General features: G+C 42.5%; 1 protein-coding gene across 5 annotated transcripts in view; it reads right to left on the bottom strand.

The window, feature by feature from the left end:
* The window catches only part of KCNIP1 (potassium voltage-gated channel interacting protein 1), a gene marked incomplete at both ends in the record, with an annotated part of 442,925 nt that overhangs the window by 17,654 nt on the left and 410,625 nt on the right, over positions 1-14,646 (bottom strand). For 4 of the 5 annotated variants that reach the window (XM_082323973.1, XM_082323975.1, XM_082323972.1 and 1 more), the window contains one exon: positions 377-501. In XM_082323973.1, the coding sequence (XP_082180099.1) occupies positions 377-501 (125 nt within the window). Of the gene's footprint in view, positions 1-376; positions 502-8,917; positions 8,951-14,646 lie in introns of all 5 variants that reach the window. The other variant, XM_082323974.1, reaches the window with a different exon arrangement.

Raw genomic sequence — 14,646 nt, 5'->3', positions numbered from 1 at the left:
GGCAGCTAATCACAAGTGAACAGTACACTCATATTTGAACATGAGGAACTGACAGCAAGAATTAAATAAGTAACCATAAAAACGTTTTCAAGTTATCTTGAAATACTGGCACAGTTGAGGAAATTGCAGTGTGCTTCCTGACATTTAGGGAATAAATTTAGTGAGAATATTATGTGCTGGATATTCACCCAAACCCAGTTTTAGGCAGATTCCAGTGTCATAAATATTAGATGGCAAGGCAGACTGCGCTCATTTTTGTTGTGGTAGGGGAAATCTAGCACAAATCTCCTAATGTTTAGCAGGGGAATGATACAAAATGCAGCTGAGCAGTTGAGGCTGGTGGGGACGTACACACTAGACTCGGTATTGTTCTCACATTTTTAAATCCTCTGTAAAGCACTTGAAGTTCTCTTTTAGTGAAATTGGTTTGTGCTTCAAGCTGTTCCAGTCCTTCGGGTCTATGGCACACCGTAGTCATTTCTAATTCATCTTCAATTTTATCTGAAAGAGAAGACAAGAAAATATTTATTTTGGTTGTTACCTTTGCTCTATTAACATGATGGATAGGACAGACTGGATTTCAAGAGCAATAGAGAAAAAAGAAACCATCAACAGAACTGATGTGTATAACTGTTCTCAACATCTTGAGAGCAAAATAAAAGCCATACGAGTAAAGCAATAGCTCACATTTCTTACTGGGCTGCCAATTAGCTCCCCATTCACAAAGCCGAAACTGGTGGTGAGAACAGAAGGGCAGGCAGCAGATACGTTGCTCCGAAAGGCAACACCAGATATTTCTTACCTAAATATTGAAACAGCATAGAGGAATATGCCTTTCAAAGTACTAGCTTTAAAAAAAGCTGTGCAAATATACGTGAGAGAACAAGCATGCTTAAGCATATTAGAAAACAATATTATACTGAGGGTAAACAGTGCGGGGAAACTCTTCTGTGTGCTAGCCAAAAAGCTTGCTACAGAGACACCACGGGTCACTTAAAGCCTAGGAGAAATTCAAATGATGTCCACAGTTGCTGAATCTGTAATGAATCCAGCCTGCATTTGCATGGACTTCTTGGGGAAATAGATAAGCAATGAAAAATACTTACGTGCATTTTATTCAAGAGCTCACTCTCCCACAAGGAAGAAAAATATTCGAGACATATCACATCCTGTATTACTGTAATCTCACCTCTTCTTTGATGCATGTTTTTACCTGTCAAGCCCATTTCCCCAGCAGCACAGGTAGTGCCCAAATATATACAGATGCTTAGTGTACGTCAATTTGAGATTCTTTAAACTTCAAGGACCAGATGCAGGTTTCAGCTGACATGAAAATCCCATCTACATCCAAAAGTTGCTTGGCATAAAAGCTAACACTCCCCATATTATCAAAACTGCACACCTCTTGCCCTGTAAAAGTGTTTTAGGTTATTGGGCTCACATATAATATAGTAATTCCTGCTGAAAGACAAGGATTTCACAAGAAATGTGCAAGGAAATGGAGTCACTCTGAATAGAGGAAAGGCATGAATTCAGGGCAAACTGGCTCAGTGAAAGAACAGACCAGAACAAAGCTATCTTTTCATAAGCTAATTAATTCTGCACATATATGTGAAGGTTATTAAAGGAGGACACACATGAGTGAGTGATAATGGTTAAGTAACATTGATTCATCGTTTTGGTATTAAGAGATCAGTTTGAAATACTGGTGAATTCAGGATGAGCCATCCTCCTAATCCTCTGTCTGGAGTTTCAGTCAGCATTTGCGGAACTTGAGCAGTGAAAATACATGCCTAAATACTGTGCTCAAGGTCCCTTGCGCAGCCAGGGAATAAAGGTAAGAGACACTAATAGCATGGGAGAGGAGGAGAGTATCACAACCATTTACGGTACAGAAAAAATTACTGAACGCTGGCAAGTGGCCAGAAAAGGCCTGAAGGAGACACCTTCTCCACACAAAGGGAAACAAAGAGTCTAGAAATATAGCTCCTGTTAGAAGAAAGGAGATGGAAAAGGATGGCTGCTACAGGAAAAAGAACAGATAACGTGAAAGAAGGGGGAAAAGCCATTTTCTTTGAAAGAGAACACATGCCACTCTAATGAAGGAATGCAGAAGAAGCTGTAGAGAGAGAAAAAAGTGGGGAAGAAATTCCTTAAAATGAGGGAAGGGGACTGAGTGGTTGAAAAAAGTAGAGGAAATCCACTTAGAAGGGAGCCAGGTTAGGGAGACTCGTCACTAATCCACACGTTGTATAGGAAATACCTTTTCGTTTACCTGTGGTTAACCGTAAGTTACCTACAAGCCTTTACGAAATGCACATAACCCCAGACTCCTTCCCCTGCTCCCCCAATGCAATAAGCAGCGTACACATGACCTTGACAGTTGTTACAGTTTTCCATAGGAAGCCATGCATTTTGTGCTGTGCAGTATATAAGCAAGTTAGGCTCCGAGCCTTTCTCTGCTCTGTAACCAGTTAAACATGCCCAGCTTTTCACTGACATTTCCTATTGATTGAGTCACTCAAGTTATTTAGAACTTCAGTCAATGGAAAATATAAGTGTAAAATACTGGCCATCTAGTCTTTATATCCTATAATGTAATTCAACAGAGAGAGAAAAAGAAAAAAAATCTATGCAACCTCGTGTAAGTGGTGAGGCTAGTGAGGGAAGCCAGCCTCTTGGACTACTCTCATACTTGGTTTTACTTACGTTCCTACAATGTGGCTGTTCACATGGTTTCTACAGAGGCAGGGAAGATCCAGCTGAGAAAAGTCATGCTCTTTGCAAAAGCGTTTTGATATGACTAATTTTTTTGTGGGTATTTTATTTGCCATATACTTCTTAAGCCACCAGTTTTCCAAAACACTTCTTGGAATTTGTGTGAGTATTCTAAAACCCAAGTAATTAAAGAAAAAGGTCTCGCTCATGGAAAACTTGCTCTATAGCTCCATGATAGCTTTAAACAAAATCTGCTGAATTACAGCTCAAAACTCTCAGTTCTTTGGCTTATCCAGATGTCCTTTATATGAGCAGACACAAAATTAGGGTCTTGGAGTTATTTTTTTCAAAATATTCTTGAATAAAATATTACTTGGTGAACATTGTAATTTAATAACGACATATTGTCTTTTGACAATACTAGCCTTGTTCAGTGAATCATTATTTCAAAAGAGTGCAATTCATCTTCTTCAGCTTATCCTGCAAGAACAGGTTTTTCCAACAATCGGTTCATGAGCTCTGGTCCCACAGGGCAGATATTTCTATGTTAAAAATAAGCCAGATTATGGTTGTAGATTTGATTCTATTTCCCCGTGCTGAGAAATGTGGCTCTTTTCTTCATAACAAACTGCAGAAAGGAAATTATGAAAAATTCATCCTTTTCTAAGGGACACTCTTATTTTTTTCCTTCCGTTCTCTATTCCAGAAGCAGCATTAATCTCTGCTTCTGAAGAGGATCTGATGGTTCCCTGTGGCTTAATCCTTTCATCTGCTTCCTCTTCCTTTCCCAAGGGAAATATTTTGAAACTTAGCAAAAAAAACTTGTGAAGCTTTAGATCTGGCCAAGGGGGCACTCAAAATGACACCAGACCGACAATTTTCCAGTGAACACACTCTAAAAATGGTAGAAATTGTTCCTTCAGTGGAACATGCCCCGATGTGATAGAGCAGTCCTGGGCATTTCTTGGAGCCTCACTGCAGAAAATAAACACAAAAAAGACTTACTGGGTCATTTTTGTCTATCACTTGCCACTGAAGAGCTATTTTCTGTGGTGTTTCACAATAATAGCTGTTTTAAAAGATAAAACTTATTTTAGGAGTGACTACTTCACATTAATAGGCCTCACAGATCAAACATTCCCTCCCTTGTGTTCATCAGATATTTACATTTAAATTTTTCTCTGTTATCCCATATTCAAAAATTCCCCTTCAGCAGCATCTCTGCTCACCCCTCCTCCCTTCCTGGCGAAAGCCCGCCGTGGGCATAGGACAGACCTCAGAGCGGGGGGGACCTGTACCCCGAGACCTAAGGACATCGTTTCCAACTCAATAGTCCCCACCCCCCACAAAGATTTTTTTTGTCATTGTTTCCTTTCAGTGTTTTCTCTTAAGTCAGTTCTTTTAAACCTTTTTCTTCCATTATCTGGCACCCTATAAATTAACCACAGTAACCTCAGTGGCAAAAAAGGAGATTCCTCATCCGCCCTTGCCTTTTATCATATATATTGTATTTCTTATTATATACATTTTCATTATCACACTGGCTCAGTCCCTCCCAGCTCTTCAGGGATGTCACTGTATGAAATATGAGCCCTTGCATTTATAAACACTGCAATTTGATTAAACTGAAGCTCACTTTATGGTGGTGAGTGCAAGCGGAAGTGTATATACATACACACATGCAAATTTAAAGTTTTATTAGGAAAGCATAATGTTAAGATATTTTATCTAATGTCATGTTCTTCCTCAGTTTTGCCTTGTTTACAGCTTTCTGAACACCCTGAGAGATCGGAGCGTGGGAAACAGGCAAGCCACTGGTTTAAAGTTAATTTTCTTCTCCTTCAATTTGCGAGTGCACGAACAGACCTAGGGACTGACTGCAGACGCCGCAAGGGACGCGCGTGGTCACCTCCCCAGCTCAGGTGAGACGTGTGCCCAGCCGCAGCAGAGGTGAGGTACAGCAGTTGCTTAGAGCATCCCTCCTGAGCTGGAACCAAGCCCTGCCCTGCTTGGTGGAGACACCTGCCTCAGGGTCTGGGTACCGCGCAGCTGATCAGCGAGCACCGCACCTTAGCAAATAGGTCCAAATTTATTATTCTGGACATCAAAGCACGATTTTTTTTCACTGGGTTATCTGCGCTTACCAATTAGGTGGACTCAGTAACTAAAGCAGATTTCTCCTGCTTGCAGGTACTAATAAACAAGAATTTTCATCCTTTTTTTTTTTTTTTTTTTTTTTTGAGCTCCAGCACTTGTTGAAATCATCCCTTCCACGCCAGATGGCTGCAGTGAGTTGCGCCCTAGGCTGAAGATCACGGGCGCTGTTTTGCTGGAGCAGAACATGCTTGTGCATTTGCTTAGTTGTTTTTCTTGCAAAGTGTTTAAAACTGGAGGAATGGGAAGTAGCAATTTCTGATTTAGAATTTGCCTCTGGCCATATTTTTCTGGCAGCTGTAATAGCAGGGTATGAAGTCTGGGTCTGACAGAAGCACCTGTGGTAATCTTACTCCAAAAGTAGGTCCAGGTCATAATAATCACTTCATTTTGTATTTTTGTGCAAAACATCATCTCTATTTGCTTAGCCCATAGAATAGGCACACTTTGTATACCAGACACAATAAATAGTGGCTTCACTTTGCAAAGAAAAATAATCCTGACATCCTTGCATGCACATGCATATTTTATGGATTGTTGCTAATAAAAGATATTGTATTTCATTTCTCTGCTGCTTGCTGAAGAGCAGAGAATGAATTTTCATTAAAGTATATCAATATTTTAACTGAATACACTTTGGAAATTACTTAACGAGGCTTGGTTTATACATCCTTTCATATTTCTTCTAATTTTACCTTATGATATCTTTACAATTGGAAGATTTCCATACTTAAACTGCCTGCAAATGGCCTTGTGTTTCACTGCTGAAAACTTTGCTGAACAGAATTTGCATTTCTCCCAGTGATAAACTGGAGTAATTTAAGCCTATTCATGTAAAAGCTGTCTTGTACATCCACATGCCTATGGACAAAATTGCTTCATCATTGAGGAAAACAGATTTTCAACAACAGCTGGGTACTTCTCTCCATCACAGAACCAGGCAGAGTGACTCAGTCCTTCCCTTACCCATGGTAAAGACAAGAAATCTATTGATTTTGAAGGAAAACAACCTGCTCCAATATTTCCATTTTCCAGATCTTTCCGTTCCATTGGACACAGGCACATTTATCTGCCACGTTATGGAAAACATGGTTTCATTGTCAATTTATCTTAAAAATACACAGGTAACATAATGTACAGCTACGCGACCTAAAGCACTGCCCAAAACCAGTCCCTGAACGTGCAACACCCGTTAGAGACCCAGTCGGTAACTTGCCAGCACTATCAGCAGAGGGCAGACGATGTGCCACAGACAGCACAGAAGTGGAGTCCTAAACTCCTCTGTTGACAACACATCTTCTAGTACTCACTTTAGCAACCTATTTCCATACAAAACCACCTAATCAATATTCTTCAGATCCAGCAATCCTTTCCACAGAAGTGGAACAGATTAAGTTGGTCACAGACAATACCAAAGTTGTATTTGTGTACTATAAAATAGGAAATTTATTTATTTAGTATTGTTATTTACCAGCTGCTTTCTCAGCTCTGGTTTTGAACAGCCATCGGGTCCAAATCTATTAACCTGCCTGTCCTTCCTCTTGCTGGCAGCTGCCTCTACACAAACAACATCTTGCACAAAAGCACAGGGTTGGTTTCACTGGGACAAACTCACTTGTGAAACCCAAGAAACATCAAACACCTTTCCCACAGGGGCCACCTAAAATACTGCAGCATTTCCAACCTATATGCCTGGCCAATGAGCTATAGTGATGGCTCATTATATCATTAGGGCTGGCCAAGGACAACCCAAGGCCTAAAACATAGTTTAAAGGGAGGGTGTAAATGATGATTTAATAAAAATGCAAATGACTGTCCCCTACTTCCAGCGGCTGCAAGGTGAAACTTCATAATGCCAAGCTCCGTGGCTAATGGGAGGATTTTGAAAACGTGTTGCTTGTAATAAATTCACTTTTTGTTAAAGAAAAAAATCAAGATGTGAAATACAGCTAACGTGCCCAGTGTTAATTGTAAAACTGACAAGTATTAGATGAAATGGGTAATTTTACAAATACAGCAGAAGAGGATTAAATTATGTGCAAGAATTATTAGACTGCATCTTGTTTTTATTAAAAAAACATTAGCTATATTTTAGGAGCAAGGACCTGCAGAAAAAATTAACTCTAGTTTATCCACGACATCTTTGAAATTAATCTCCAGACAGAATACTTGCTTGGCCAGATCTCATAGGAAATAGATCCCGCCCGTGGGAAATCAATTGCAAATATTTGAAAATTTCATGAAGAGAAATAACGAAAGGCCTGAGTCCATAAATGCTCATTACGGCAGAAAGTTATGGCAACGGGAGTCAGGCGAGAGCTGTATTACTGCTGCAGACCCTGCACGTTGGCTTCAGCGTTCCCTCCGTTGCTGTAAGCGGGAGCTGTCGGAAACAGCGCTTTTGTGAAGCCCTTTGAGGTCTGTGGTTCCAGATCCCTGGGGCAAAGGCAGCTACCAAGTACAGCTCCACTATCTGGAACAGTCAAAATATTTCTGTGCAGTTCCATGTGCTTCCACCAAGACAAAAATCTAAGTGTTAGCCTTTAAACGACCCCATCTGGCAAATACAAATCAACAAGACTAACACAGCAGGTAACGAGACTCCTGTGGGCTTGTTCCTGCCGACATTCCCAGAATGACAGCTCAGACAGAACTTAAAGCCATGTATCTGCACATCTATGAATCCTAAAAAACAGTAAACTAAAGTCGGCTCATAGCAAACATCGATAAAAAAATGGCACTAAGATACCTACTGAAGTATCAAATATTAAGCACACGTAATTGAACTTGAAGAGTCCTTTACTAATAAATCATTATTATTATTAATATAATTGCCTGGCTGGAGAGGTCAATTTTCCAAACCAAAGGGACTCTCCAGCAAATAAAACAAAACGGAATTGATGTCTCCTTATCCACTCCCTTTCCCCAAAATGATTCTTTGACTCTTTCAGCTCCATTTTCACCACTAAATCTCCAACATAAAATTCATTACACAAACCGTCAAGCTTAACAAGGGTGTTCTGCCTGTGTGAACCTGGAACACCACCAGTTGCAGAGAAAAGCTACATGAAAACCCAACACTGAATGAAATTCTGAGATTAAAAAAATATAATAGATTTTTAATATTTCTTCGCTAATCCTTGCAGTGATCTATGCAAAACATCATGTATAAATACTTTCCTCTGCCTCTATATTCCTTTAATTAGTTTCACAGTTGTACACAGGGAAACCAGAACAAGGTTATACTCTGAAAAAGGAGGTGCAGGAATAGTCCAAGGCCATGGGTACCTCCAAAATGTCTTTCTGGCACACAACTAACATCAGGTAAACTTATCTGACCGTGAACTACACAATGTCAAATTTGACTTCAAATGTTTCTGCAGACACTTATTAACTCTACTCATCACTAGAAGCAGCATTGCTTTGGCCATTCCCAGGGTAGGAGACAGCAGGGTGTCCTACCAGTGCAGTGGGCCCTTACCTGGGACAGCATTTTCTTTTCTATTTTCCTTGCACATTCCCACCTGTCTGTAGCAACATTAATAAGGGAAACAACTTGTCAAAACGGGTGGAAATCCACTGAAAGACTGCTCGGTGCTTCTCTGCTTTTCCATGGGGCTGCTGCAGAAAACATGCTTTCCTCCAAGCAGCCGTTCAAAGGCGAATTTGCAAATAAACCTCACTAGAAGAGTCAGAAAATTGCTTCACTGATGATTTTTGGAAAATTCCCACTGATACCATCTAAAAACTTCACACAGAGAGTACCTGAACTGCTAAGTACTTGACTTAGCATGCCATGCGATAGAGCACTGCACAAACAGAAGGACTTGGTGGTTGAATGGAAGCTCAACCTTCATCAGAGTGGACTTGGATGCTCCCTCGGCTGCAGCCTTACCCAGGAACTGGGCAATTTTCAGGTGCCTATAATTTTGTTTGCTACCAGTGTGGAAATAAACTCAGCCAGGGGGAACCTATCTCCTGGCTTAAGAAAACTTTTACTACAAAAATTATATGACCAACAGAGTCAAACTGGTTTAAATTTTACCTCTCTGATACACGTAAAACCATCGGGCAGGGTCTAGAAAAAAGTAAGAAAAAAATTTAACAAAAAGAAAGTGACAACCATACACAACTTTGTCTTTTGTTAATTTTAAGGTGACACTGGATAGGTTCTGCACGTGCCATACGGTCCCATTTTCCAGTGACTGTAAGATTGTTTCCAGGTGTATTTTACATGGGTTTTTTTCTGAGTTGCCTCTTTCCCTCACCCCAAGGGACAGGAAAGGAAGTCAGAGCTTGCTGTCCCCGGCACGACCATGAAACTCGGGGCAGCATGTGAAGGGAAGCATGCACGCAGTCATGCACCCATGCAAGCATCCATGCACACAGCAAGACAGCAACGCAGCAGTCATCCTAGCAACTCTGACAAGGGATAAGGAAGACGTTGCATGCAAATTTTGAAGTCTGCTGAGGGGCAACAAGAGGGGCCCACAGCCTTCTGCTTCCTCTCCACAGCTTAGCTCTTTGACAGCTGTAGAAATAAAAAAGTGATTAGTAAGGGTGAAGAAGTCCCAGGTGGTCTGGAAGACTCTAACTGGTGCTCTTATGCAGTCACTTCACTTGCAACATGGTCATTTTGTACTATCGTCACGTCCCCGGGAGAAAATTTCAGTAGCAAATTAGGTTAAAAGTAAAAAAAAATAATAATTTATTTTAAAGATATGTATATGGCTTCTCATAGCATCAGTTTCTTTTTACCAGAGAACTGGGTACACAATATGATCTGCAATAACCTGCAAAAGGCACAAGAGTTTTGGTCAGAATATTACTATCTGTGGCTCCCTGGCCCTACCTCCAGCCCAGGCAGCTCCTGCCCTCAGTCTGTCTGGCATCACCCATTGCCTTCATTTCCATGTGGTCTGTGCTTCCAGCTGCCTAGACCTTCCTAAACGCCCTCTCACCACTCTGTTGGCTCCTCGGTATCTCACTCTTGCTGCTGCTGCCTGGGAAGCCTGAAATCTTGAGGCTGAAAAGGGGCTTTAGAGTGTAACTCTAAAAGTTGTAACTCTTATACAAAACTATTGAAGTAAGGAGTCTTGCAGTCTCTCAGCGAAGGACAGTTCCTGATAAGAACAGAAACTTGTCCTAAAAACCAGCTGAAACGGACCCTGCAGTTTGGACAAGAGTCAAGGAGCAACTGAGTCTGCGCAAGAACAAGGGGTTACTAGTGATGACGAAGAAGAGTCATCGGCCTTCATCCCCACGACCCCCTGCGACCACCACCAGGAGGCACTGCGCAAGAGCAGTTGGGAGGGGTTTATGGAAATGACCTCTTGGGGCTAATTTTAATACGAAGCGGGGACAGGTCATGCATATGTATAGGCGTATTGGGAAACCTTACGTATACATAACACTTTATTGTATAAATCCAAGACGAGCCACCACGTGTGTGCGCACGACTTTGGCGGGATGACTCCCCGTGCTGCCCAGCGCTGAATAAACATACCTACTTTACAACCTTACGGGTTGTGGAGTCTGTTTCCGCACATCAAGGCTGAGAAATTCCACCCTGAGTTCTTTAAAGCCATTTAAACAAACCTCATGCTCAATACTTTTCCCTTAAATTGAAAAAAAAGAGTTCAGAAGTGAACATGCACGTTCCTTCTGGCATGTTAGAGAATGTGACTTACACAGATTGCAACATTAAGCTGTTGGAGGGGTTGAACCTCACTTCATTATTGTCACTCTGAGCTTTTACTGTTAGAAATTTAGCTTGCTCTTGATGGATCTTTGGGATGGGATGTTAAACTGGTGCTGGAATAGAGAGAATTTACTCTCCATTGGAGAATTTACTAATGTATCTGGCTGCAGACAAAACTGGCAGAAGTAAATATCAGAACATGGCTTCCCAACAGCATCACCTACATGCTGAGAAAATGCCTGGTCAGATAGTGCTGCTGAGTCGTGGTGCTTGGCCTCACTAACTCTGGCGCAGCTGTTCTCAACCTGAGAAAGGAACAATCCACAGGAAAACCAAGACCAACACAAGAAAACCACAGCAGATGCTCCAAGTTGGCTGCTGCCGTGCAAGGGTGATGGTGATAACAAGGACAGTCACATGAGATGATCAATAGCAGAATTGAATCCCGAATGACTGACTTCACACAGGGATGTCATTCATAGATTAGCAACTACAGAAACCTCCACACTTTCCCCTTTTGAACTGAAACTTCAAGAATACTTCCAAGAGAAGCTGGTTTCAAGAGCAAAGAGCCGACAACAAGCCATGGACTTAAATTGTATACACAGACCACAACACATACTAGAGACCGAGCAGTACATACTAGGACCTTAACTGAAAGCATATAAAAACAGTTAGTAAAATTTAATAAACTCCACTGTACCACATGCACTGTAATCACAAGTCTTTTTAACCTTCTTGAAGCACCAAGGCAGGTTAGCAATAAACAAACAGAATAAACAGGTTGCTTAAAGAGGCTCTGAATCTCTGCTGAAGCAAAAGGTATTGAACCATTAGCCATGGAATCACTCACTGCCAGGCAAACCCCACTTTGCAGGGTATCCTGAGGACAGGAAAGAAAAATCTCCCACTTCAAGTCTAATAAGCATTGTTCTAAATTTTCATGTTAACACTAGCTGCAAACTAATTTCCACTGATGAGAACAAAGAAATGTAAATGCAGTCACTAGAGAAAGCATGATAATAGTGTCCCAATTTAGTAAGGGTGAAATCAATGAGGAAAAAGAGCTAGAGTATCTGGAGAGGTCCCACTGTAAATACCGGGTTTAAAAACATGAAGATGCATCAGAGATGATTAACAGACAACAGGAAGACAATAGATGTGTGCGGTGGGTTGACCCTGGCTGGACGCCAGGTGCCCACCAAGCCGCTCCATCCCTCCCCTCCTCAGCTGGACAGGGCAGGGAGAAAATATAACGAAAGGCTCGTGGGTTGAGATAAGGACAGGGAGAGATCACTCACCAGTTACCATCATGGGCAAAAGAGACGCCACTTGGGGAAATCAGTTTAACTGATTACCAATCAAATCAGACTAGAATAATGAGAAATAAAAACCAAATCTTAAAACCCCTTCCCCCCACCCCTGCCTTCCTCCCGGGCTCAACTTCACTCCCAATTTTCTCTACCTCCTCCCCCCGAGAGGCTCAGGGGGCCGGGGAATGGGGGTTGGGGTCAGTCCATCCCACGCTGCCTCTGCCACTCCTTCCTCCCCAGGGGAGGGCTCCTCACACCCTGCCCCTGCTCCAGCGTGGGTCCCTCCCACGGGTGCAGCCCTTCAGGAGCAGACTGCTCCAGCGTGGGTCCCCCGCGGGGTCACAACTCCTGCCAGCAAACCTGCTCCAGCCTGGGCTCCTCTCTCCACGGGGCCACAGCTCCTGCCAGGAGCCTGCTCCAGCGCGGGCTTCCCACGGGGTCACGGCCTCCTTCGGGCATCCCCCTGCTCCGGCGTGGGGTCCCCCACGGGCTGCAGGTGGATCTCTGCTCCACCGTGGGCCTCCATGGGCTGCAGGGGCACAGCCTGGCTCACCAGGGGCTTCCCCAGGGGCTGCAGGGGAATCTCTGCTCCGGCGCCTGGAGCACCTCCTGCCCTCCTCCTGCACTGCCCTGGGTGTCTGCAGGGCTGCTCCTCTCACGTGTTCTCACTCCTCTCCTCTGGCTGCAATTGCCCAGTTGCACAGCAACTTTTCCTCTTAAATCTGTCATCCCAGAGGCGCTACCACCATCGCTGATGGGCTTGGCCTTGGCCAGCAGCGGGTCCCTCTTGGAGCCGGCTGGCATGGGCTCTGTCGGACACAGGGGAAGCTTCTGGCAGCTTCTCACAGAAGCCACCCCTGTGGCCCCCCCACTACCAAAACCTTGCCACAAAAACCCAATAAAATGCGCTGCAAAAAAAGAGAAAGATGATCTGTTTTTTTCTGTATTGGGTAACCTTGTGGGTCATCAAAATGTTAGACTGTAGGTCATACTTTCTGGATATAAACAATGTTTTCTCTTCCTCTTTACAGAGATAGGAAAAAAAGCCCTTAAAAAAGCAGAGACAGAAAAAAGCTTCTTGTAACAATACATTTTTCTTCATTGTATGAAAAACTTCACAGAGTCAGCTTTCAATGATTCAATTGAAAATTAATTCCTTTCTAGATTATTAAAATTAGAACTAAGTTTTTGGTTCACAGTCTGTATTTTTTATTTAACACTGAATTGTTCTTTTTTGAAAAATGGCACATTTCTACAAGCTCAACAGAAAAATTCTTAATCATAATCTCAAATTCATATGGTTATGTCTACTTAGCATAGTGAAAACTACAAATAGTAGAAACTATGATGTTGCTACCACCACTTATAAAACCTGTTCCTAAAACATGCAGAAGCAGTTACTGAGGACTTGATTATTTGTCATCTCTTCCAAGAGGAGTCATGATTCCCCTAAAGTGAAATAACTTACTGTTAACTTACTGTTAACTTACTGTGTGGAATGAGGCTACCAACCTGTATCCAACCAGGGCGAGCTGCAACAGAGCTGTAGTAGGGAACCCAATATAAGACTCTACTTAAACCATATAAATCCAGTTGCATTTTTCAATGTAATTTGACTTAAAATATTTTCTTTCCTTTGTAGCCTAAAGAAAGATGACAGAAAACCAAACACAAACCTTGCAGGTACCAAAAGAGATCCAGGATGCAGATATAGAAAAATGGAGAAAAGAAAGATCGAATGTGCAGCCACATAATCCTATTTCAGCAGTGACATGCTAATAAGATTGTTACATTTCCCCTGCAACATCTGCATAGCAGCATTTTTTATTTGTGCCTATGCCCAATCCTCTGAAAGTTCAGAAACTACCTGAACAGCAGTGGATTTTATGTTGTTCCAGTTGTGCTGGCCAGGAAGCTCTTACGCACCTCCGCCTTAGCATTTGACTTCATTCCTATTCTCTGAGGCAACAAACATGGCAGATGGTTTTTGCGTTGAAATAAAAACTAATTCTGTTGTAAAGCAGAGTTCTGCTACAAGGTTCCTTTTTGGCTTAGTTTTAAGGAAAGCAGAGTGCTGTAGGGCGCGATGGGACATTGAGCTGGCCAGAGGTACATCTGCCGAGGTCTCTTGCTTATCAAGAAGGCTTTCAAAATCAGAAGGCAGGTCTTTTAGACTCTAATTGTTTAACAGAATGAATTTAAAGGAACTCAATAGAATAGATATAAAATGGCTTACGCATAAATCCCTCGCTGCCAAACATACTGAGGGGATGGGTCCTTAGCTCCAGGGTTGTTTTCGGCCAGTTCTCTTGTTTTCTCAGTTACACTAGCCCTAACACAACCTCCCTGCCCTCAGGGAGAAAAACATTTGTTTCATAAACATAATAGAGTCAGTGGAAAAACTACTGTCCTGTAGTAGTGTCACATCTGTTACAAAGGAGGCAAGTAAAAGCCTACAACAGGAGCTTCCTTGCCCTTGGCAGGCTCTAATCAGGTCAGTTGAAAAGCTTCCTCAAATTATGTGATCTGCTGCTTCTTTGGGTAGTTGGCAAGGGAGGAAGGGGGGAAAGGAGGAAAAAAAGAGAGAGAAAAAGATCTCAGTACCTGCCTAGTGGCAGCGGGGGACGAGCTGCATACTGGCTGCAGCACTGGAAGCAGTAAAGGCTGCCCTAGCTGCATGCTCCCAGGCAGAGCTGCTCCAGCTCCTGCACCTGGCAGAGGAGCCTCGTCTCTCCCTACAGACCTCAGCAGCACTGTCTT

Source organism: Platalea leucorodia (genome assembly GCF_965183815.1).
Source record: "Platalea leucorodia genome assembly, chromosome: 11".
In the NCBI taxonomy this organism is placed as follows: Eukaryota; Metazoa; Chordata; class Aves; order Pelecaniformes; family Threskiornithidae; genus Platalea; species Platalea leucorodia.
Note: the sequence above shows the minus strand (reverse complement) of the source record. Positions and strands in the feature narration are given on the sequence as shown.